General features: G+C 35.4%; 7 protein-coding genes and 3 non-coding genes across 10 annotated transcripts; 8 read left to right on the top strand and 2 right to left on the bottom strand.

The window, feature by feature from the left end:
- Window positions 1-3,130: 3,130 nt before the first annotated feature.
- Window positions 3,131-3,338, bottom strand: LOC108850941 (uncharacterized). The gene has a single exon (XM_018624390.2). It carries the CDS (start codon window positions 3,314-3,316, stop codon window positions 3,131-3,133), a length of 186 nt encoding a protein of 61 aa, XP_018479892.2. The 5' UTR covers window positions 3,317-3,338.
- Window positions 3,339-5,014: 1,676 nt separating this feature from the next.
- Window positions 5,015-5,943, top strand: LOC130511825 (uncharacterized). The gene is made up of 3 exons (XM_057009532.1): window positions 5,015-5,414; window positions 5,503-5,547; window positions 5,613-5,943. Exons 1-3 carry the CDS (start codon window positions 5,117-5,119, stop codon window positions 5,756-5,758), a joined length of 489 nt encoding a protein of 162 aa, XP_056865512.1. The 5' UTR covers window positions 5,015-5,116; the 3' UTR covers window positions 5,759-5,943.
- Window positions 5,944-6,080: 137 nt separating this feature from the next.
- On the top strand, window positions 6,081-9,375 carry LOC108849006 (RING-H2 finger protein ATL28-like). Its single transcript, XM_018622496.2, has one exon. It carries the CDS (start codon window positions 8,169-8,171, stop codon window positions 9,213-9,215), a length of 1,047 nt encoding a protein of 348 aa, XP_018477998.1. The 5' UTR covers window positions 6,081-8,168; the 3' UTR covers window positions 9,216-9,375.
- LOC108849007 (28 kDa ribonucleoprotein, chloroplastic) lies at window positions 9,240-10,614 on the bottom strand. Its single transcript, XM_018622497.2, has 4 exons — window positions 10,139-10,614; window positions 9,960-10,058; window positions 9,583-9,882; window positions 9,240-9,509 (listed from the first exon to the last, which is right to left on the bottom strand). The coding sequence occupies exons 1-4, from the start codon at window positions 10,514-10,516 to the stop codon at window positions 9,354-9,356; spliced, it is 933 nt and encodes a 310-aa protein (XP_018477999.2). The 5' UTR covers window positions 10,517-10,614; the 3' UTR covers window positions 9,240-9,353.
- A 1,174-nt stretch (window positions 10,615-11,788) lies between these two features.
- LOC130512223 (small nucleolar RNA snoR14) lies at window positions 11,789-11,874 on the top strand. Its single transcript, XR_008945780.1, has one exon. It is a non-coding gene; the product is annotated as a small nucleolar RNA snoR14 (small nucleolar RNA).
- Window positions 11,875-11,937: 63 nt separating this feature from the next.
- Window positions 11,938-12,029, top strand: LOC130512207 (small nucleolar RNA Z101). Its single transcript, XR_008945764.1, has one exon. It is a non-coding gene; the product is annotated as a small nucleolar RNA Z101 (small nucleolar RNA).
- Window positions 12,030-12,125: 96 nt separating this feature from the next.
- On the top strand, window positions 12,126-12,211 carry LOC130512208 (small nucleolar RNA Z101). The gene has a single exon (XR_008945765.1). It is a non-coding gene; the product is annotated as a small nucleolar RNA Z101 (small nucleolar RNA).
- Window positions 12,212-14,943: 2,732 nt separating this feature from the next.
- LOC108848797 (protein phosphatase 2C 29) lies at window positions 14,944-17,884 on the top strand. The gene is made up of 4 exons (XM_018622239.2): window positions 14,944-16,826; window positions 16,919-17,032; window positions 17,119-17,374; window positions 17,465-17,884. Exons 1-4 carry the CDS (start codon window positions 15,066-15,068, stop codon window positions 17,590-17,592), a joined length of 2,259 nt encoding a protein of 752 aa, XP_018477741.1. The 5' UTR covers window positions 14,944-15,065; the 3' UTR covers window positions 17,593-17,884.
- A 553-nt stretch (window positions 17,885-18,437) lies between these two features.
- Window positions 18,438-18,914, top strand: LOC108853355 (late embryogenesis abundant protein 18). Its single transcript, XM_018626774.2, has one exon. The coding sequence runs from the start codon at window positions 18,488-18,490 to the stop codon at window positions 18,779-18,781; it is 294 nt and encodes a 97-aa protein (XP_018482276.1). The 5' UTR covers window positions 18,438-18,487; the 3' UTR covers window positions 18,782-18,914.
- Window positions 18,915-19,154: 240 nt separating this feature from the next.
- On the top strand, window positions 19,155-20,219 carry LOC108835216 (auxin-responsive protein SAUR77-like). Its single transcript, XM_018608497.2, has 2 exons — window positions 19,155-19,595; window positions 19,706-20,219. Exon 2 carries the CDS (start codon window positions 19,706-19,708, stop codon window positions 20,072-20,074), a length of 369 nt encoding a protein of 122 aa, XP_018463999.1. The 5' UTR covers window positions 19,155-19,595; the 3' UTR covers window positions 20,075-20,219.
- Window positions 20,220-22,692: the final 2,473 nt, after the last annotated feature.

Below are 22,692 nucleotides of genomic sequence, written 5' to 3'. Positions count from 1 at the left end.
AAGAGGAAGATATTCAGATATATAAGATCAGTTCAACATATCTAATTCAATTGACTCTTAGTTTAGCTTTAGTCCCAAGTAAACATTTGGAACAAGTTGTAGGCTCATTAGCCCAGTACGACATCCACAAAAATTAAGCAAGTGCAAAAAAATTTACGTTTAATTATATGATTAAATCAATCCCAACAGTTTCATAACGTCCAACTCTGACCAACAAAAAAAATCTACAACCTTCTGCACCTTTAGGATATGAGACAAATAAAGTTGAGCTTTTCATAAAATTAACACATGTGCCTTTGCCTTGGTGATAATATGGTGAAGAGAAATCATATATTTCAGGCTAGAGGCACACTCCTACACTCCAAAGAACCAATACGTTGAGGAACTCAGCAGGGACGCATAAACTCACCATATCTAACACGAACCTGGACAGAAAAAGAAGATACTTTTTTGAGATTCATGGTGTGACCAGAGAAGCCCCTCAGACAGACGGTAGGATTTGATGTTGTTGATGGTTGAAAGAACTGCAGCTGTCACTCCAGCTTTATAAGAGCATAAGTTATTTTTTTTATATAAATAAATCATATTTATAGTTAAAAATTATTTATTTATATTGCATTACGTAAATTAGTAAAATGAATCATTTGAAGCACACAAAATAATTTTATTTATACGATTAGTATATATCTTTAGTATTTTTTTGTCAGAAATATATATATGTTTTTTTTGTTGAAATAAACCAAAATAAGCTAAATACAGATCTATAAATGAGTTTCAATAAACACAAAAATACAATTAGATAACTAAATAAACAGAATTCCAATATAAAAGTATTAGCAAGCTAAAAAATATAAAGAAACAATGAGCCAGTTTGTAAATAAGTATATCGACAGAATAATAAATTGCAACGAGTTAACCTTTCAAACTAAAATTAACTAAATAGCTTTCATTAATTGAGCAACAATCTATAATATCCTTATTTAATTGTAATCAAATTAGAACAAATAATAAAATTGCAACTACAAAAAAAATATTGAGACGACGACAACGAAACGACTAAAGAAACTATGATTCTCACATTGTCGACAAAGTGAGCTGAATTGGTACGTTTCAATCGTTTCATCAATTGTTTGTGAAGAAAACTTAATAATACATGAAGTTTTCGAATTAAAATTTGGAAGTTTCGTGTTGTTGTTCTTCGGATGATACGTTTGAGCTTGCTTTGTTGTTTGAATCCAATATGGAGTGAAGAATCAGAAACACAAAGCAGAAATTTCAGGAAGCTTTACTTACTACTTACGGATAAAGATGAACTAATAATTAATTTACTTTTTGGTATTAAATTTAGATTAGTTTCTAAAATAAATTTCAAATTTTGTTCCTTCTATATAATGTCTACATGATACTTAATAGTATAAGTATGTTATTTAAATAAAATATCAACTTCACTATATGTTTAAATTCCAAATAAATTAACTTTGTTACAATTAATAATTTTTTATTCTACTTTTATTGAATCGATTAGTCATAACCAATTATGCTATTCTATTTTGAACTAAGCAACTACAAAATAATGTAATATATTATTGTTGCTAACCACTATTAAATAGATCGAAAAATATCATTTTCTTTTAATATATTTTCATTTTTATATTTTTGAACATATATTTTTTACTAAAACTATTAAATAATTTGTAAATTTATATAAAAATACAAAACACGAATCCGGCGCGTAGCGCCGGAATACCACTAGTATATGTATAAATTAAAAATGTAAAAAAACATAAAATATAACAAAAATTATCTAAAGATTTTATCTATTTTCTTGTGTTTTACATTTTTAACTTCTAGATAATTTTTATTACTGGTAAATCTTAAGATAATTTTTATTATATTTTCTGGTTTTTTACATTTTTAATTTATACATATATAATGTTGATTTAAAAAAAAACTAGACTTATTTATTTTACAGAAATTTTTAAAAACTAATTTTGGAATATTAAATTTATTAATTTTTGGATAATATTATTATATTTTGAATTTTTTTATTTCTAGTGGTAAAACCCCTCGCTTATGTTTTTTTTAATATAGAAACCCCTAGACTAAAAATTTACCGGTAGTACTGGTAATTATGATTGGAAAGGGTTTATTTCATTAAATAAAGTTAATTTGAGAATTTATTCATTAAATACTTAGTTTGGGGGGTTTTACCCAAAACAAACTTAATTGAAGGGTTTTAACATTAAAAATCCAATATTTTACAAAGAAAGAATAAAATGGACATTTCTCTTTAACCTTCCAAAACCTCCACTTTTCAAATCTTAACTTTAGATTAGTTAACACTAGGATTATAAGTGTTTATTTATCTTTTTAAACTAATGATAAATATGGTTAAGGACTTAAAGTAAATATCTAAAATAGCATTATGAATATAGTAATAGTAGTTTAGGAAGAAATTTCTTTAACGTGAACTAGGCTTGCGATTTTGGTTTGTCGAAACAGAGATGATTTTCGGTTAACCAATTTTTTTAAAAATAATTATAAAATTAACCGAATAACATTTTGGTTTGGCTATTGTTTTTTTCTTTAAAAAATGAAAATTTCGTTTTGGATTAGTTAAAATCGGATATTTGTAAACCAATTTAATTCTGGTATAATTATTTTTTAAAATAATTTGGTTAACCGCTTAGTTCGTTAAACCAAACCGCTAACCAAGTTTATTATGAAAAGCTTTCTTAAACAAACAAAATTCATAAGCCAAAGTGAACCGAAAAAAAAAATTTGTTCGATAACCGGTTCCAACAGCAGGGCTAACGTGAAATATCAACCAATATGTAAAAAATAATCTAAGTTTTGTTTAAAACTGTAAAGCCATCGTTAATCAATACTATTGTAAAATTAATTTAAACTTTGTTTGAAGACTAACAAAACGCTTGTGAAGTGATCAGGAAGGATTAATGCAGTGTGGTAGAATGATCTAGTACACGATAAATTATAGAACACGTAAAGAAAAGCAAGATAGATAATAACTCATTTTATTTAATTAAATTGTGAAGATAATAGGAGAATCACATCACAGGAGCATGACAACAAAAGTGCTGATCATTCTTAATTAACCACTAAATACTTCTCACTTAGTTGCCTTATCCTTGGCATGAAGGTTGTCAAAATAGGCCTTAGTGTTGGCTTCAAAAGCGTCCCGAGGTATCTGAATTGCACCTGCAGTACCCGGCGCCACCATATTATTCCCCGAACCAGATCCAGTCGCACCGGTTTGTGCAACATTACCAGATTTAGCACCATCATTCTTGTCCATTTTCTTTAACTCTTGAAGATATGAGTTAGTCTTAAGTATGTGGAGAGTGAAATGAAGTTTTGTTTTTGGATTGTGAATCGAACTGTTGAAGAGATGGGTGAATTTATAGATGGTAGTTGATCATTTTAGTCAAAATAAACACTTTCCAAGATAATATCAACAAAACCATTGGTTTTTTTTTCTGTCAGTACGAAGTGAAAGTGAATAGGTAAAGAGCAAGATTCTTGTCTTGGAAAGCTACTTGGAGGTGTTCAATGACACACTTGGAAATAACAATCATATTAGGCCTAAAAATTATTTAAATATTTGTATGCACATAATATGATTACTTACTTTACATCCACTGAGATTTGTGGACACAAGTTCTTTTGTACACACATTCGTATACACATATAATACATATATATCTACAAAGTTCCTCTTACTATCGATCCAAGGATCCGAGGCTTATCTTTCTATCTTCTTCTTCAGCTTAGTCTTCAAGCTAGAGAGAAACAGTATAAAGAGTTCTTTGAAAAGTGGAGCTTCGAAGCTGATGATGAGTATAAACAGTATTAAGAGTGATTCTATCTTCTTCTTTAGCTAAAATATATTTGTAACTAAATTTTATTTCTTTATCATTTATAGTTAATTATTTGAAAATATGAAATTTTTGATTCCTAATTAATATTGATCTTCGGACGGTCGCACTCCCAGCCTCCTCATATAAGCTTGCTCTATCCACCTCTAGCATAAAAGGGTGGCGGCTTGATCTTTATCATCGTTGAAACAGTTTCGGTTGGAGATTCCATAATGACAAGAATAAATACCTACGGATCGACTTCATAATTCTGAGGACCCTGAGTGTTAGCATGACATGTTGAACTAAATCTCTTGGTCTTGTCTATGCTTGGCATTGCATTTTTTGGTAGTAGAATCTGAGCTAATGGCTTCATCCGGTCAAGCCCCGGACAATCAAGTTTCCTAGGTTTCGACCAACTTCCATGTCTCTCTGTTGTATGTTCTTGTGGACTCTAAGTGCCATATCAAAGACTTGATGAGTTTCTTCCGTGTAAAAAAATGTAGGAGAGAGCAAGTTAGGAAACAAATCCTATCAGTTGAGTGTGGAAATCTCAAGATACACGGCTCATTATTGGTTTCACACTATCATTAGCATCAACATATCTTTTCCCAGCAAAGAGAACACTTTCAACTATATACCGACAATAGTCAAATAAGTGGGTTGGGCTGGGCTGGGCTGGGCTTTTGTAACCCTGAAACATGCTTGTTGTTGTACCATTTTAGGGCCGGATCGCTCAATTCCTACCTGGTTCTGTTTTAATTAGGCATCCAAAATATTCTGATAACAGATAATTAAAATTTTCTCAGGATTGTATTTTCTTTCATGTACCACCAATATGGTTGGTTAACTATTTGTATTATCCTTTCACAATTTAATAATTAATAAGGTTGTTAAAAATGAAGATAATTAAGATTTTCCGTTTAATATGCATCACAATAAATTACAAATATTTACACTTGTTGGAATTTACAAATATTTACACACCAGTGGCCATATATTTTTAATATTTTTCTTCGGTTTAATATTTTGATTCCAAAGTAAATGAGGATGAGGAGCCGATAAGAGAGATTATAATTTAGAAAGAAATATAATCTCAGTAATTATTTCTAATTTATTTATTTGTTGTATTCCTCACTCCTGCCACGGTATCAGTATCACCAATATTTTTTTGGATACGAACCACCATATAACCTTCGCCAAGTTCTCTCTCTAGCCCTTCCTTTCTCTCTCCGTCGGCGATGCAGAGACTTTCCATAGACTCATCATCAGCTTCGAAGCTCCACAGCTATGGTGGACGAAAGGACGACACCTATAATATCGATGATGACTCAAAACGCAAAGAATCACTCTCCTCTCCTCATCCTTCTTCGTCATTGTCCCCTGATGATCACGACCTCAAGGACGTTAAGCTGAGACGGTTATCGTCGCTGCAGTCTCCCTATCAGAAACGAGAGAATCTCGTCCACGTCATCCCCGTCCTCACTCTTATCTGCTTCGTCATCCTCTACCTCTCTTCTCACGATCCCTCCCAATCAGGTTCCCTTCTCCGATCCAAATCCGAACGAAATCATCATCAACGCGTTTAATCATTTTTTCTGATCGGTTTTTGAAACTTTTTTCTCAGATTTGGCTCAGTTTGACGGATTCATGCGTACATCAAAGCGTCTAGGTACGTAACAATGCAGATTCGATTCCAATTCATTATCTGATTGATTGTTTGTTTTTTACCATTAGAATCGGAGGAAGACGGCGAAATCTCTGAGCTGATGATCAGTGCCGGCGACGACGCTCTGTCTATCCGTAGCAGCATAAGGAAGTTGAGAGAGACGGAATCGCTTCCCCGTCGCCGGACCTCTCACCGGAAAACAGCTGACTTCTAGCTTTTTTTATTCACTCACATCTTCGTCGTCCTCTAGAGTTTTCTTGTGGTTTTGTTCGTTTGAAACTCAAAAAAGAAATTCGCGATTCGCGTTTCTGTTATAACTAATAGATATTTTTTAAAAAATCGAAATCGACTCGCCGGTTTACGATAAAACCGGCCGGCGATGGAGTAACCGTCATGCTAGATTGGGCTGTGAATGTGAGGCGTAGGTTAGAGTTGAGTGAAGTAGAGTAGGTTATTAGAGTGCGCCTATGAGTAGTTATGTTATCCAGCTGGATTTTTGGACCGTTACAGAGCCTCCTCGTGCTGAGTTATTTATTACTAGCACTTACTTACTCGGAGTTAGAGCTAACCAATCTCCTCTGCTGCACAACAATAGTTTAATTTCATTCATATACTTTACCTTTTCACTGAAAAGTGTTATAGCATATGATAAAATTCTATTTATATCAATTGATTCCATAACGTATACCCAATCCTACGGAAATAAGAAGTATACAACTTTTTAGTTATGTAGTTAAAACTTACAATCATCGGTTCTCCAAAAACAATCAAATTATTGAGGAACTAAAATCCAAAAAAAAAAGTGCAGGTGTCGAAGCTGTGACTTAGGTGCTGATTGGTTTTCCTGCTACCACCCGCAAACGCAGCTTTTGCGGTTGATAGCGGTTGTTGGCGTTTCAAAACAATCACAGAAAACGCTACAAATCGCTTCAAACCGTTCCGAACCTCTTAAAATCAAAAGCTGGTTCCAGCTAGCGTTTGCGGTTGTGGGCGGTTGCGGGAGGGTAAATTTTTTTTCTTTAAAAACAGAATAAATAAAATAATACTAAAAATATCCAATAAAAATTTTCAATTGAAATAATAGAAATTGTAAAATGTATTCATATTATATTTCAATTTATATTATAAAAATTCAAAACTAAAATATTTTCTATAAATTTTTAAAATTGAATAATATGATTTTATAAATATAAATTTTATACTTATCATATTATTATGATTTTTAATATTTTTATAATTACATAAAATGTAAATATTGTTAAATTATTATTTAACAGATGTTGCGTTTGGTAGTTTACCAGTCATAAGAGTCCCGCAAACGCAACAATTTCTAACAGTTATACCAATCGTACAAATCTCTAGAAAACGCTTAAAACTGCAACCACCCGCACCCGCAAACTCCCGCAACCACAACCGCAACCGCTGCGGTTACACCAGTCAGGCCCTTAATGCCAATTATATATGTGTCCAACTACATTATCATAAGGGTCCACTTGATAAATTGATCAGATTAAAAGAAGAAAAAAAAGTCATTTGGTGAGAGAAAAAATAAAAGCGATGCCACGGGGTCTGTCACAGTGACGACTGTCCACTTTAGCCAACCATCACCACCGTGGTCCGTGACGCTCTCCCTGCATACGTGCCGATTCGTCGTTGGATCATTTGGATGATTACATTTACCTTTTTTATATCTTGGTGACGCAGTTTCCTCCTCTTATTTGTTCTTCTTCTAAAGTGGGATAAAGTCTTAAATCCTAAGTTTGCAAATAGTGTCTACTTTTGTCATAGGATTCGCTTTCTTTCTTGGAGATATCTAAGCATAATTTGTGACTAATTTATTTAGGATTATTATTCCATCAGTCTGATGCAAAGGACGCTGACATTTGCTTTGACTAACTCCTAAAGATTCCTTGTGAAGTTAGTTTGTCTGAGGCTAGTACCAATGCCATTTGTTGTTCACATGATGTATTTTGTAAAGTCTGGGAAATTTTTCAGTTACAATGTGTCTGAGTTACTGACAATGTTTTTACCTTTTAGTGAATCCAACAAATACAACTCACAACTGTGGATGGTAAGAAACCCCATGAAAACAAGGCAGTATTCCTTGAAAGATATATGGTAATATCACAAGCTACTAACCAAAGGTTGTCTGAAATATCGAAAAAATATATGATGATCCAAACTAACAAAACAAGTGGAAAATTAATTGGGGAAAAAATGGAACTAGACGTTAACAAGAAAAGATCTAATCCGAATGAATAAAGCTAAGTAGTCCAGGAATACATGACATGTATCAAAAACATAAAACAAGCAGCAGCAACAACAAAATTGAAAATATTCTCGTGCTATTTTTAACATTTGAACATATTCATCAAGACACTAATTTTTTTGTTTTGTTTTAAAACTGTCACATAAGACTCGCTCAAATTGCTAAGCAAAGCCACTGATATATATTTAACATAGCCACTTCCTTCTCCTCACTTCTCTCTACTCACTTATTAGTTATCACAATAGTTTCTTTCACCACAAGCAATTCTCATAACAAAACCTTTTCTTCTTTCCCAAGCAATTAACAAAACTAGATACAGCCGGATTGTTTCTAATCCGGCCGTACCAATCCTCAAATGGCATCAATAACAACAATACCAGATGCTGATGTCTTCCCCACAGTCACCATGCCCGTCACAGTAGTCTTAACCGGCGGTCTTCTCTTTATCATTGTCGCCGGATTCTTCTCTCTCTTCTTCTGGAGATGCCTTCTGAATCGCTTGTCCTCAGCTTGGACCCTTCAGAGAACACCCTACGGTGACCTAATCCACGTCACCACTCCCCCTGAAAACGCAGGCCTCGACCCGTTTATCATCAAGTCCTTTCCCGTGTTCCTCTACTCAACCGCAACGATGAGAAACCAATGCACAGAATGTGCTATCTGCTTGTCAGAGTTTTCAGATGAAGACACCGTTAGGCTTATAACGGTGTGTCGTCACGGGTTTCACTCAGCTTGCATTGATCTTTGGTTTGCGTCACACAAGACTTGTCCTGTTTGCCGGTGCGAGTTAGACCCGGGACTGGTCGGATCTGGAAGCCACGAGTCTTTGCACAACACGGTTACAATCACTATTCAAGACTTAAACCATGAAGAAGCGAATCCTCCTTCCGCTAACTCAAGCAAAAGGTTTTTCCCTGAAGCCTTCTCTAGGTCACATTCCACAGGGCATTTCATGTTTAAGACGACGGATGTCGTCAATGTGAAGACCAAAGGAAAACATTACCAAACAGCAGGAAGCAGTGTCATGACCACTACTAGTTCAAGCAAAATGCTTATGGAAGCCTCCTCGGCGTGGCGGTTCTCGAGGTCGCATTCTACAGGGCATTTCATGTTTAAGACGATGGATCATAAGACCAAGAGAAAACATTACCAAACGGGCAGCAGTGTCATGATGTTTGAGGAAAACACACCTACTACTACTACAACTAGCTCAAGCAAAAGGCTTCCGGAAGCCTCATCGGCTTGGCGATTTTCGAGGTCGTATTCTACAGGGCAGTTCATGGGTAAGACGAGGGATGTCACCATGAAGATCAAAGGAAGACACTACCAAACAGGAAGCTGTGCCTCGTTTGATGAACTTACTAGGTATGATGAAGCTACAGGATACGGAATGGCTTGGTGATTGATTCATCATTACATTAGCAAGGATTTTTGAAGTCTTAGTTTGCCAATAAATTCTACTTTTTGTGTTCTTACATATTCAAAACTTGTAATAAAGATGTGTAGTGAAGAATAAACTGAGAAAGAATAAGAGTCATCATCACTCCACAGGTTTTTCTTCAGAGGCTTCTGTTGTGTCACTAGCCTCTTCAGGTTCTTCTTCAGAAGTATTGTTGTCTTCTATTGTGTTACTATCTTCAGATTCACCAGCACTTCTCAAGCTAAACTTTAGATTGATAGGTCTGCCCATAAGCTCCTACAGGCAAAAACCAAAACATTAATGAACTCTCAACATACTTAAAGAGAGAAAGATATCAAACTCTATTTACCTTCCCGTCGAGTTTAGAGATTGCATCCTCGGCTTCTTCTCTAGTAAGGAACGAGACAAAGCCATAGCCAGAAGCTCTTCCTCCAGGGTCAGCGAAAACAACACGAGCTGAGACCAGGTTGAAGTCAGCAGCAGTGAAGAACTCACGGAGATGAGTCGATCTCGCTTTCCAAGCGAGGTTAGACACATAGAGTTTGTGACGTGTTTCTCCAGGGGAAGAGGTAGCAGAAGGAGGAAGGGGCTTAGGAGGCTTCTTGAACTTTCTTGCAAAGTTAACCCTTATGATCCTCCCTGAGACTTGCTGATAAACAAAACATATAAATCAAAAAGAACACACACAATGCCAAAAAGACAGAACAGAAAGTTGTATAAACTTACGAAAGAATCGAACTTTTCAACAGCGGATTGAGCTTCTTCACCAGAAGACATGGTCACGAAAGCGAAACCTCTGTTTTTCCCATCTTTTTGCTTTATTATCTGGAATAAAGTTTCAAACTTTTAGGTTTATATAATGCGCAATAATAACAAGAACATAACTTGTAATGAGTTTCAAGAACCTCGACGCTTAAGACAGTCCCGCATTGTCCGAAGAGGTTGGAGATGTCGTTAACACTCATAGACCAGGGGAGATTGAACACAAAGAGCTTCCTTTTGAGATTCGTCGTCTGGGTGGTTTCTTCGGTCTTCTCATCCGTAAGGGAAGTTTCTTCCTCCGCGACGGAAGAGAATACAGAGACGATTCGCCGAGCACGAAGAGGAATACTGAGAGGGGAGACGGGAGAGAGGTTAGTGGGAGTTCGAATACTTAAGGAGATGGGTTTAGTTTGCCTAGAGAAGAGATGAGGTTTTGAGGATGAGGAGGAGGACGAAGAAGAAGAAGAAGAGGAGGAGAAAGAGAGAGAGAGGATGGAGAGAGCAGCTTCGAGGACCGCCATTGTTAGTCCACTTCTTCTGCAACAAAAAGGAGTGGATTAGACCGAAACAAAAGGGATAGTTTTTTCTGTACCGGTTTGGGTTTTTTCTCTGTACCCCAGATTTCGGATTCCGAAGGGATTTGGCCGGTTTGGTTGTCAAAGTGGTAAGAATTAATAAAAGAAAAATTGAAAAAAACCTGGCCTGGTCAGTTGGATTCATTCTTCCCACTCTTCAACTAGGCCTGCGACTTCGGTTTTCCGAAACCGAACCGAACCGAACCGAACCGTCGGTTTTCGGTTAACCGAAGTTTTAAAAAAAAATTCCGAAATAAACCGAATAAAATTTCGGTTCGGTTCGGTTCGGTTATCGGTTTTTTTCGGTTTTCAATTTTAATTCCGAAAATAACCGAATTTTTAAATTTTCGGTTAATTTTGGTATGATTTTTTCAAAATAATCGGATATTTGTGGTTAAATTCGGTTAATTCGGTTTAATTCGGTTATTTTTGGCTAATGCGGTTATTTTCGGTTCGGTTTTTCGGTTATTTTCGGTTATTTTCGGTTTATTTCGGTTTATTTTCGGTTTTTACAATTTTTATTTTTAAAAAAAAAATTGAAAACCGAACCGAACCGCTAACCGAATTAATTTTCAAACCCATACCGAATTGAACCGAATTGAAAACCGACCCGAACCGAAAACCGAAAAAAACCGGTTCGGTCCATTCGGTTCGGACAAAAATCGCAGGCCTACTTCAACAGTTTGGAACAATTGGATTCAGTAAACAATCACATTCAAAATTTACAAAGAAGCCCATTAAATTATATAAATCTAAGCATTTGAAAGACCCAATAAAAGCCCAAACGATTAGGGCGTCTTCTTTCAATCTCGTCTTCTGATTTATATATATACACCACAACCAACTTCCAAAGTCAATAGCTCAAAAAAGGGAAGCTGATTGTGTTTCGTTCGTGTCATTGTTTTTTTTTCTTCTATTGTGGAATAGACATGGTCTTTATTTGTGCCTGAGCTTTTTCGAAATCCTTTTTTCTTCTTCTTCTTCAGTAGAGAATATAATAGCTCTATTCTTTTTTATAATATTTCTATTGTTATAATATTCTATTATTCTAGTTTTATTATTATAATAGAATATTTATAATAATAGATTAATTATAATAATAGAATAATTATAGTTCTATTATTATAATAGAATAATTATTATATTCTGTTAAATAGAATAATAGTTCTATTTTTTGTTTGGTTTGGGTTTTAAAATCTAGAAAATAATGGGTTTAAGTCGAGGTGACGATAGAAAATTCACAGGTCTGTCAATCCCCTGAAACATTGTGATGTTATTGTGATATCTCGACAGGTTCTGATCGACTCAGCTTTTTATTTTCTTCTGAATTACACTTTGCTTTTTTTTTAAATCTAAAAATAGTTGAATCTTGGAAGATGATGAATCTCATAAAACAAATGGGTAATTTGCGACTGAGATTATATTGATGTTTATTAACCTTGGAGAACTGATTCTCAGATTCAAAGTTGTCGACTTTAAATTCTTTGAGTAGATTCCAATTTATTATTGTTAATCTTAAGAATGTTTTATGTTAATTAACAGTTCCCTCAATCTAGCTGGGCATATGATGAAATCATATTTCATGGGTAATTTGCGTCTGAATCTTATTGATGCTATTTTTATGAGAAACTGATGCCCATAAGTTCACTTCTTATACTTAAAATATTTTTGTTTCGAGATCAAGAAAACGATATATTACCAACTCGAGTGGATTAACAGTAAGCTCCAAAATCAATTGTAGTATTGATATCTATACAATAGCATATTAAATAGGGTATTTGGGCCGTGACCCTAGGCTCTCCGTAAATGTGCTCTATCTTTTGAACTCGCCGAACGGATGGACCGGGACATACGAGCAGGCCAGATATGATGGAAACTTGCATGCAAGGATTGCTTTTAAAATTTTAAGATTTGACATCAACGTTCGATTTGAACATTACTTACGCCCAATATGCAGCCAAAAAAAAAGATCAGTGCTTTTGTCCCATCAAATCGAGACACACGATACTCAAGCATGACAGTACTTGAGACCAAAATGCCTACTGCTGCACATGAGATCTAATCTTTTAAATTCCACAATACGTGGTCAGTGTTGTACTAGAAAGTTGATTGATATTACATTTATAAATTTTAAATATATCTAGAAATTATACTTCTCGTCGTATTATTATTGTGTGTGAAATTAAGCTTTAGGTCAACCTAGGTCCCATCAAAATTGATGACCCTTAGGTGTGAATAAATTCAGTAACCAAATCTCTTTTTCTAGTGGTTCAGTGGGTAGCTGACGCGTTTCAAATTTGACAATGTCACTGCCTTGCAAATCCAAAGAAAATTACAAATTAACTCAAAAAAGTCTATAAAGTATGGAATTAGGATTAAATTATTACATATTTACCCCAAAAGTCATGCCCTTTAAGGGTACACATCTAAAGTAGACGCGTTTCTGATTTAAATTCAAATCATTTTTTGTTGTTTGTAGATTTGTTGAAAGAAAAATTTAACCTGTAACTGCATTTTCCTTGATGAATGATGATAAGCATTTGTAAAGGGCTTTCTTGGCTGTGAGTCTGTGACTTGTGAATAGTGAGTGGTAGTTGGAGTAGCGACTTTGCCAGTTCTTGACGGCACGTAACGTTTCTGGAAAAGTCAAACTCCTCGGTTATCTACAAAACAATATATATTACATTACGTTACGTTAAAATTGTAAATCCGTGAAGTATGTATAGACGTTTGAAGAGATTAACAGATTAGCAAAAATAAGATTATTATCTTCAGACTTTATGATAGTCTGAAGTGGATAACTTTGAATATTTGTAGCCTAAATTGAAACAAAAGTCTGAAAATCTTGATGAACAAAACAAGTAGTACTATTAAAGTATTTAAAATGATAATTTTAAATGAAAGGGGGACAAGACAAGAAGTCTTAGCGGGAAAGGGAATCCGACAAGTATGACGTCGTTCCAGCGAAGGAGTCTACGAGGTGGGATCCACTTGTCTTTGATCCTGTCCTCCGTGGACCTTACGTTTCTTAATCGTAATTAAGTCACTCATTATTACTACTAGTTTTCATCTGATAAGTAGCAGACATTTCATTAAGAAAATCATAGACTGACATGAAAACATGCAATTTTTTTTGGTGTGAAAAATGCAATTTTTCGTGCACTGTGATATCCATCCTAATAATTTTTTTTATTTTTTTTGTCAACTCCATCCTAATTATTTAAAAGAGTATATTTATATTTTTTCTGAGGTGCATTTTTCATATATTTATTTTACTTAAGGTATATATGATATAGCTATTATGTATTTATTTTAAAAGTCAAATGCCAAAATATGCACCAATAGCTTATCAAATTGTATTGGTGATGCAACATAACATAAAATCACAATGTAGTGAATTAATGCTAGGCGAACTTTATAATTGCTAAGCATTCTAGATTTGAAAATATTCCAATACATTTTATTTTATGGTCACCCGGATATTAATTTATGGTTTATTTGAATACCTACTGAGAGAGAATATAATATACATCTTTCTTGCATTATGTTGCATCGTAAATCAAATGGTAATTGATTATTGGGTTGATTATTTCTATCATTGATTTGGTGGAAGAAGAATAAGGTAAAAATAGAAGGGCATAAATGCGAATTCTCACTGTCCCAGAGACCGATGAGCGCAAACAAAGCAAATGACAAAAGGCTTGCTTATACAAGAATCCTTTAAACCCGAGCCTCGATCTCCCCCATTTGACCCTTCGCCTTTTCCTTTTCCTTTTATTTTCTTTTTCTCTATGACCCAATATAAAAGTAAGGAATAATATTTCCAAAGGAGATTCTTTTCTTTGGATTAGTTTTTAGTTCTGTAAAACTTTTTCCTTTGTCAATAGTTCTGTAAAACTAGATCCTGTACAGGATATCTACAGCTCCAAGAAATTATTGGTTCGGTAATTTATAACCTGAAGTCTTCTGAACTAAAGAAAAGAAAAACGTGAGCATATCAAGTTATCTGATTATAGCAAGTTGATTACAAAGTCTATAATAATTATCAAATTTAGTAAAAAAAAAAGAGTCTATAATAATTTATAAACTGACTGGAATTATTATTTATATAAAAGAAAGTCTAGTGACAGTATATAAAAGTTAATATGATTTCTTTCTCTTTTAGTACTAATTATTCTTGTCAAAATTTCAAATATTCTTGGTTAAGTTCAAAAGAGTTAAGAATATTACAAGGGCGGTTTTGTAATAAAGAGAGAATGTTAGTGATATTTACGTTAATCTCCCCCAAAAGGAAAAAGCGAAGGAGAGTCAAATGTTTCCGCTAATTCAAAACCACTAAAGTCGTCTCAGCTCAAAAAAAGGAAAACATATTTAAATAAGAAAGAAAAAGACATAACTCTCTCTCTCTCTCAAATTCAAAATCGCCTAAGCAATTTTTTGTTGTTTTTTTTTGTTTCTCCGCAAATTGAAAAAAGTGTATTTGTAATCAAATGTGATGGGAAGTAGCTTCTCCTCCGCCTTACCTTGCTTCAATCAAGGCCACCGTAACCGCCGCCATCACTCATCGCAGCGGAATCCGACTCACTCCGACGACCAGATCAACTCTCTCTCGGAGCCGTTAGACGAGACTTTAGGCCACTCCTACTGCTACGTCCCATCTTCCAACCGCTTCCTCTCCCCTTTCCCTTCCGATCGCTTCGCCTCTCCCACCGGTTCGTTCCGGTTATCTCCGGGTCGGATCCGATCCGACCAGCTCCACACCGGGTTCAGAGCCATCTCCGGGGCCTCGGTCAGCGCCAACGCCTCCAACTCCAAAACAGTCTTTCAGCTCGAAGATATTTACGACGATGCCACTGTTGTTAACAACACTTTCGGGGGAGGCGTTAGGAGTGGTGGTGTCGTGAACGCTAGCGGCTTCGAGGGAACGTCGTCGTTTAGCGCTCTCCCGCTACAGACCGTGCCGTTGGGCGGCGGTCACGTGGAGCAGCAGCAGACCGGTTTATTCATGTCTGGGCCCATCGAGAGAGGCGCGAGTTCCGGCCCATTGGACCCGTCCGGAGAGTTTGTTAGATCTGATTCCTCCGCCGCGCATTTCTCGGCGCCGCTCGGCGGCGGGAAGAAGAGGCGGAAAAAGAGGAAGAGCCTTTCGTGGGGCACGAAGCAGCGGCCGTGGGTTCTTCCGGTGTCGAACTTCGTCGGCGGTGGTAAGAAGGAGAACACGGTGAGACACGGCGGCGGCGTTACGGCGGAAGCGGCGGCGGGTTGCGGCGGAGAGGAGAGCGATTTACAGTGGGCGTTGGGGAAAGCAGGAGAGGACAGAGTGCAGCTAGCTGTCTTCGAGAAGCAAGGGTGGCTATTCGCCGGAATCTACGACGGTTTCAACGGACCCGACGCGCCGGAGTTTCTGATGGCTAATCTTTACCGTGCTGTTCATAGTGAGTTAAAGGGTTTATTCTGGGAACTGGAGGAGGAGGAAGTAGATGATATAGAGTTAGAAGCAAGTACGAGCTGTCCAGTGACAGAGAAGGTAGAAGTTAAGGTGAGGAAAAGGCTACATGAGCTTCTTGCAGAGGCACAAGCAGAAGATGCGTTGGATCTTTCAGGTTCCGACAGGTTTGCATTCTCAGTGGAGGACGCTATCAGTGGAGGCAATGCTGTCTCTGTCGGAAGTAAGAGATGGTTGCTTTTGTCGAAACTGAAGCAGGGTTTGTCTAAGCAAGGAGTTTCAGGGAGGAAGTTGTTACCATGGAAGTTCGGTGTGGAGGAGGGTAATGAAACGAAGGAGGTAGATAATAACGTTAGAGTAGAAGAACCGGTTGAGAAGAGGAAGGAGAGAGGAAAGACGGGTACGGTTGATCACGAGCTGGTTCTAAAGGCGATGTCGAATGGTCTTGAAGCCACGGAGCAAGCGTTCCTAGAAATGACAGAGAAGGTTCTGGAAACAAACCCTGAGCTTGCGTTGATGGGTTCTTGCTTGCTGGTTGCGCTGATGAGAGATGATGATGTGTACGTAATGAATATAGGGGATAGTAGGGCTCTTGTTGCGCAGTATCAGGTTCGAGAAACGGGTGTGAGTGTTGAGACAGGAAGAGTAGAAGATAGACGGAATGATTTAGACAGGGATGATGGAAACAAAGAGCCTTCATCAGTTGTGGGTGATGAAGATACTACTACAGTGAACAATGAAACACCTTCGCAGCACACGAAACTGGTTGCGTTGCAGCTGACAACAGATCACAGCACGAGCATCGAAGATGTAAGTAGCGAATTGACCATCTTTTGTTGCGTTTATCATATCTGCTTCTTGCAATATTTATGTCACATGATTACTTTTATTGGTGAACACAGGAAGTAACAAGAATAAAAAACGAACACCCAGATGATAGCCAGTGCATAGTGAACGACAGAGTGAAAGGACGGCTTAAGGTGACGAGAGCGTTTGGAGCAGGGTTCTTGAAGCAGGTTAAGACAAAAATATTCACTTAAATTCATTAAAAAATATTTATATACCATTCAGTAATTCTCACAAAGGATGTTTGATATTGCAGCCTAAATTGAACGATTCGTTACTGGAAATGTTTAGAAATGAATACATTGGGACGGATCCATACATATCATGCACACCGTCTCTTCGTCACTACAGGCTAACAGAGAGTGATCAGTTTATGGTTCTGTCATCTGATGGTTTGTACCAATACCTGAGCAATGAGGAAGTTGTTTCTCTTGCTATGGAGAAGTTTCCAGATGGAGATCCTGCTCAACATGTCATACAAGAACTTCTAGTCCGTGCAGCCAAGAAAGCTGGTAAAACATAAAACATATTTTCTCTCCTTTTATGATTAATTGATAGTAATAGGTTTGTGAGCTTGGTGATTAAATGATTATGACTGTTAGGAATGGGGTTTCATGAGCTGCTGGATATACCGCAAGGAGATAGAAGAAAGTATCATGATGATTGCACTGTATTAGTGATAGCACTTGGAGGAAGTAGGATTTGGAAGTCATCAGGGAAGTATCTTTGAGACCATAAAAACTACAAGTTGAAGAAGCAGAGAAACTCAAATACATAAAAAAGAAAAAAGAAGGTGGCAAAAACTTTGTTTTAATTTTGGTCGGCTTTTTGTTTCCTTGTGTTTATTTCTATATGAATGTTTTTTGTCAGATTAGGAGGGTACTTTTGTTTCTTTGTCGAGAATAGGGTAGAGATTGGAACAGAGAAGAAGGGTGGGGACCAAAAGGGGTAGGTAATACATAGAACATTTTCCTCCTGGGAAAAATTAAAAAAAAAAATCTTTATATTAGCATTTTTTCTTCTTTTGTGGCTTTTTTTCATTAGAAATTTATACATATAAATGTTATAAAATCTTAGTATTGTACATAGAACATTGGAGCCCATATTGTTGCAACTCTATGCTCATCTACGGGCCCAAATATGTTTAGTGGGCCTTCTAAAGATCTAAATCCAACAGTAATGTGGGCAAATCAACTCAAAGCCGACACAAATCGTCGCTGTCATCATCCTCTTCTTCACCACTAAACAACACTCTCTCTTCCTCCTCCGACGAGAGCGGAATCAGCCAGCAGGTGCCGTACACAAACAAAGAACTCTAGCCCACAGTCTCGCGATCCCAGCCGCCGCGTCGCTCTCTTAGGAACAAGACGCGCCGCCTTTTTTGTCAAAGTTTTAAGAGAGACTATATTGTAAAATGCAAATAAATAAACTATTGTTTGTAGATAGCTTTTGCATGTGCTTACGTACGCACGTAGTCCACGTGCGTATGCCTAACTCTTGACACTTATATGCGTAATAGACGTGGCGACAGGCTGATAGCCCACACGACTAATCGTAATCGTTAAATTAGATGATAGGTGTCCGAAGAGTGTAAAGCAAAGGAACAAAAGTTTGGTCGAAGAAAAATGCAGTCGGCGAAGGAAAAGATCCGCGACATGGCCAGCACCGCCAAGGAGAAGCTCAGCATCTGCGGCGCAAAGGTCCAAGGTCATGCGGAGAAGACCATGGCGAGGACATCAAAGGAGAAGAAGATGGCTAAAGAGCGAGAGAAGTCTAAGGAGGCGCAGGCCAAGGCCGAACTCCACCAATCAAAGGCTGAGCATGCGGCAGACGCTCAGGTTCACGGCCACCATCTTCCCGGACACTCCACCTACCCTACCCGAGTGACCGGCACTGCTTACCCGCCGGGCCAGATCTAAAGCTAGCTATATTAGGAATAGCGGTTTAGCTTACCAATATAATATGTACGTAAGCTTTGTGTCTTTCTAATAAGAACTTGGATTTTCTTGGCTAATTTACTTTTCTAAGTATTAAGATTCTTTTTGATATTGTGTTGTATCCATATATCATATAATGCATTTCCCGAAAATAAACTTACTTCAAATAATAATAAATTTGTATGCAAAAAAATGTTTACTTGATTTAGGACTTATATGTGCGTTTGCATCTGTTTAGTTTAGTGAACTTTCTGTAGATGTAAAACTCAGATTGTGAATTCAGAAAATCGCTATTCACAAGTTCTACAATATAATTTTACTGAAAGATTTTTGTTAGAATTGTTAAAATCGTCGAAGTATCATTTTCGTTAGTCAGAGATTTCGGATGAAATGAAAAGTTTACGTTGACTTTTTCCATAGTATTAAAGGAAAGTGGGGAGTTTATGTTAAGTGCAATTTTGTGTAGATATAAAAGAGCGATTGTGAATTTAGAAACTCATATTGATAAGTCGCAACAAAAACAGCAACAAGATATCATTTTCGTTCAAGATTAATACTTTTGGTTAGGTTATAGATGCGACGTTAACGTAGCTGTGACGAATTTGTTAGAAAAGTTGATTTTATTGTACATAGCTACAAAATTATCTTACAATTTTCTTCCTAGAAACATATGGACGGAGAAAGAAAGTTCAGTCTGTGGGTGGGTGGGCCGTCGAACTCTTGACATATAACATCGCAGCAATACCAACCAAACATGGTTCGCCACGTATAGAAGCTTGCCGTCCAAAACCTCTGTGTAAGGTTTCTTTATAAATGAATCCGCGTTTGATTCTAAGCCATGGAGTTGTGTTCATATTCTTTTATATTTATCAAACTACCTCTTGTAAAATCTGATTCTTCTCTTAGATGGGTTGCTTGATTTCTCCTGTAATGAAACTCCGTCGTCTATCCTCAGCTGATTCAAGGCGTTTTGCATACACGAATCTGACTGACGAGGATATGGAGGATTCGGTCATAAAGGTGGTGGTAGGGAAGGAGAGGAAGCAGTTCATGGTCGAACCGTCCATTCTCGAAGAGACACCGTTTAGAATCTTGATTAATTCGGTTAAGGATCGTACCAAGAACCAGTTAAACCGGATTGGGAGAGTTGTATGGCTTGATCATGTCGACTCCATCTTGTTCGAGCACTTGTTGTGGCTTCTTCGTAACGATACATCTGCATTTTCGGATATAGATGTCGTCGAGATCATTGAGTTCTATGCTCAAGATTGCTAGATAAAGAAATTGATCAATACGTGAAATAATAGAGTGTTGTTTCTTCGCATCAACAAGTGTATTTTGTGATAGGTAAGATCTAGTACTGATACGGTTGAGGACTTCGTTCCAGGTCGTGGTTCTATTTATTGGTCTTTCTAGAGTAGTAATGCATCTACATCACAACGAACTTATACTATTTTTGTTTGGTTTTCAGATATATGTTAAATTGAGAAATAATTTTTGTTTAGTAGTCGACAAAAAAAATTCTTGTTTAATATGGATTCGTTTTTAGATATCTAAGAGATTCAGTATTAGAATTCTATTTTGCTATGAAGTTTGGATCAGATTGCATGGTTTAATTTGGTTAACAGCAAATATTTTTTGCGAGCGCTAGACGGCTACATTTAAGTTTGCTGTAGTGAGAAGGTCCACTGAATATTTGCTACATGCGTTGATCTTTAAAGCTGGCCCAGTATTAGCTTGGAATTAGATGAAAGGATGAAGCAACAAAACTGTTCTCTTTTAGTGAAAAATGTTTTATCTGAAGTTCTAATCATTGGAAGTCTTCCATATAGAGTTTCTTAAAATAAAATAAAATATTTAATTGATATGTAAATATTTTTATACCATGCTGAAATTTCTTAAATAAAACACTTTGAGAGATTTTGATACAGATTTTCAAAATTTAAAATATCCTTTATTAATGTATTTTAATGCTAGAGATTTCCATTAAGAAGTCTCTAAGTTTTGTTTCAACTTTCAACTAGTGCAAACAAAATTATTTTACAAATGCGAACTGTTTTGTGCAGTTTGGTTTTAGGCCTCAAAATGCTGAAAAAGGAAGTACACACTGTCTTTTGTTAACTGACAATCGGTACTGTGTCAATTAATGTAAAATCAAGGTTCATAAGATAATTAACAAATAGGCATTACATTATTCAAATGAACAGATAAATATTAGTGGTCAAACATCCGGATGTGATAGTTTGAACAGTGGTTTACTAATACTCCAACTATTATGCATATGAAGCTATAATTAGCAAGTAATCTTTCGCAACTTTATGAACTTTATATAAAGAAAGTTTGATCAGCTTGTTTTAGAATGATTGTGCTCTTAGCAATATTAATATTTTGTAAAATTTATTTATATACTACATCCAATAATGAAAGAGCAGGGGTCCGTGGTACTTGATAAAAATATATGGCTGTCTCCTCTTTACCCACATTTTTACATGTTAATTTATATCAACACTTTGATATGTAAATAACCTAAGCATATTTTTGACAAAAGGATAACTACATCATACTCATTCGGTTCCAAAATAGATGATGTTTTGAAGAATTTTGGAAATTTCAAAATACTTTCTCCGTTTCATAATATAAATTGTTTTGCTTAAATGCACAAGAATTAAAAATTTTACTTTTAAAAAGATAATGCTACTAAATAATATAAGTTAAATATAAACTAACCAATCATAGATAAATTAATAAACTGCTATTGGTTAACCAATTTTCAATAAAGTAAAATACTTTAAAATAATAAAACATCTTATATTTTGAAACATCAAAATTTCTCCAAAACATTTACATTGTGAAACGGAGAGAGTAGATGATATTTTGATATTTTATAGTATTAATTTTAGTTTTATTGATAACTGTATGACCAATAATACTTTATACTTGTTTCTAAAGATTGTTTGAATTAATTTTTATTTATATTTTTAATGTTATTTTAGGAAATAGTAACTATCTTAATTTTTGTGCATACACCAAAAACATCAAAATATTTTGGAACATAAGAAGTATTATTTTTGAAATAATATACTACTATCTCATCCCTAAAACTAGCAAATATATATATATCTAATATTGTATATTTGTGGCTATATATGGATAATTACTATTATTTCTTAATTATCACAGTAAGTTTATGTCCTGACAAGATCATTCTTTTTATTAATTTAGGAGTATTATGAATATGTAAAAGTATCCAGACTAATTCTCAATAGAAATACATTGTGAATATATATCTAACAGTGGTATATTGTTTGTAATATATAAAAAGAAAACGAAATCTGTTTTATTAGTTCAAGCAATTTTGTTTTGGTAAAAATAGTTCATACATTTATTAGAGAGTGTTTTAACTTTTATAATCACAACCATTAATAATATTGTCAAAGTTGTTTCAGATTTATAATATTAAGGACTGAAATCATAATTCTTTGAATATAGAAACGACAAAGTGAAAAAACAATATATTTTATTGTTTTAGTTCACAATAACAGAAATGAGCACTTTATTATAAGTTTAGAATCTATAATCATATTGATTTTAATCAATGAACAATATTTTTTGCTTACTTCAATCTATAACAAATATTTTCTCAATATTATAGTTCAAGTAAATAATGTAATGATTGTTCATCAATACTTAAGGGAGATGTATTCAATTTAGCATTTGATGTGATTTGATTTTTAATGGAGTTTTAGATGATTTTAATAAGTTGCAGAGATTTAGGTGATTTTTGTTAAACTACTCTAGAATATCACCTAAAACAATGGGATTTGAGTTTTATTTTTTTAAACTAAGAAACTCCACCCAAATACCCTAAAATCACCTCAAAACTTTAAAATTCC

Source organism: Raphanus sativus, chromosome 4 (assembly GCF_000801105.2).
Source record: "Raphanus sativus cultivar WK10039 chromosome 4, ASM80110v3, whole genome shotgun sequence".
Lineage (NCBI taxonomy): Eukaryota > Viridiplantae > Streptophyta > Magnoliopsida > Brassicales > Brassicaceae > Raphanus > Raphanus sativus.
The sequence above is the reverse complement of the archived record's forward strand: the minus strand, read 5'-3'. Positions and strand labels throughout refer to the sequence as shown.

Excerpts from the sequence above, each read along its gene's own strand:
- LOC108850941 (XM_018624390.2), bottom strand. The coding sequence starts at position 3,316 with ATGGACAAGAATGATGGTGCTAAATCTGGTAATGTTGCACAAACCGGT.
- LOC130511825 (XM_057009532.1), top strand. The coding sequence starts at position 5,117 with ATGCAGAGACTTTCCATAGACTCATCATCAGCTTCGAAGCTCCACAGC. Across the intron at positions 5,415-5,502 it reads TCACGATCCCTCCCAATCAG|ATTTGGCTCAGTTTGACGGA; the intron begins GTTCCCTTCTCC and ends CTTTTTTCTCAG. Across the intron at positions 5,548-5,612 it reads GCGTACATCAAAGCGTCTAG|AATCGGAGGAAGACGGCGAA; the intron begins GTACGTAACAAT and ends TTTTACCATTAG.
- LOC108849006 (XM_018622496.2), top strand. The coding sequence starts at position 8,169 with ATGGCATCAATAACAACAATACCAGATGCTGATGTCTTCCCCACAGTC.
- LOC108849007 (XM_018622497.2), bottom strand. The coding sequence starts at position 10,516 with ATGGCGGTCCTCGAAGCTGCTCTCTCCATCCTCTCTCTCTCTTTCTCC. Across the intron at positions 10,059-10,138 it reads GGACTGTCTTAAGCGTCGAG|ATAATAAAGCAAAAAGATGG; the intron begins GTTCTTGAAACT and ends ACTTTATTCCAG. Across the intron at positions 9,883-9,959 it reads TTGAAAAGTTCGATTCTTTC|CAAGTCTCAGGGAGGATCAT; the intron begins GTAAGTTTATAC and ends TTTGTTTATCAG.
- LOC108848797 (XM_018622239.2), top strand. The coding sequence starts at position 15,066 with ATGGGAAGTAGCTTCTCCTCCGCCTTACCTTGCTTCAATCAAGGCCAC. Across the intron at positions 16,827-16,918 it reads ACAGCACGAGCATCGAAGAT|GAAGTAACAAGAATAAAAAA; the intron begins GTAAGTAGCGAA and ends TGGTGAACACAG. Across the intron at positions 17,033-17,118 it reads GAGCAGGGTTCTTGAAGCAG|CCTAAATTGAACGATTCGTT; the intron begins GTTAAGACAAAA and ends TTGATATTGCAG.
- LOC108853355 (XM_018626774.2), top strand. The coding sequence starts at position 18,488 with ATGCAGTCGGCGAAGGAAAAGATCCGCGACATGGCCAGCACCGCCAAG.
- LOC108835216 (XM_018608497.2), top strand. The coding sequence starts at position 19,706 with ATGGGTTGCTTGATTTCTCCTGTAATGAAACTCCGTCGTCTATCCTCA.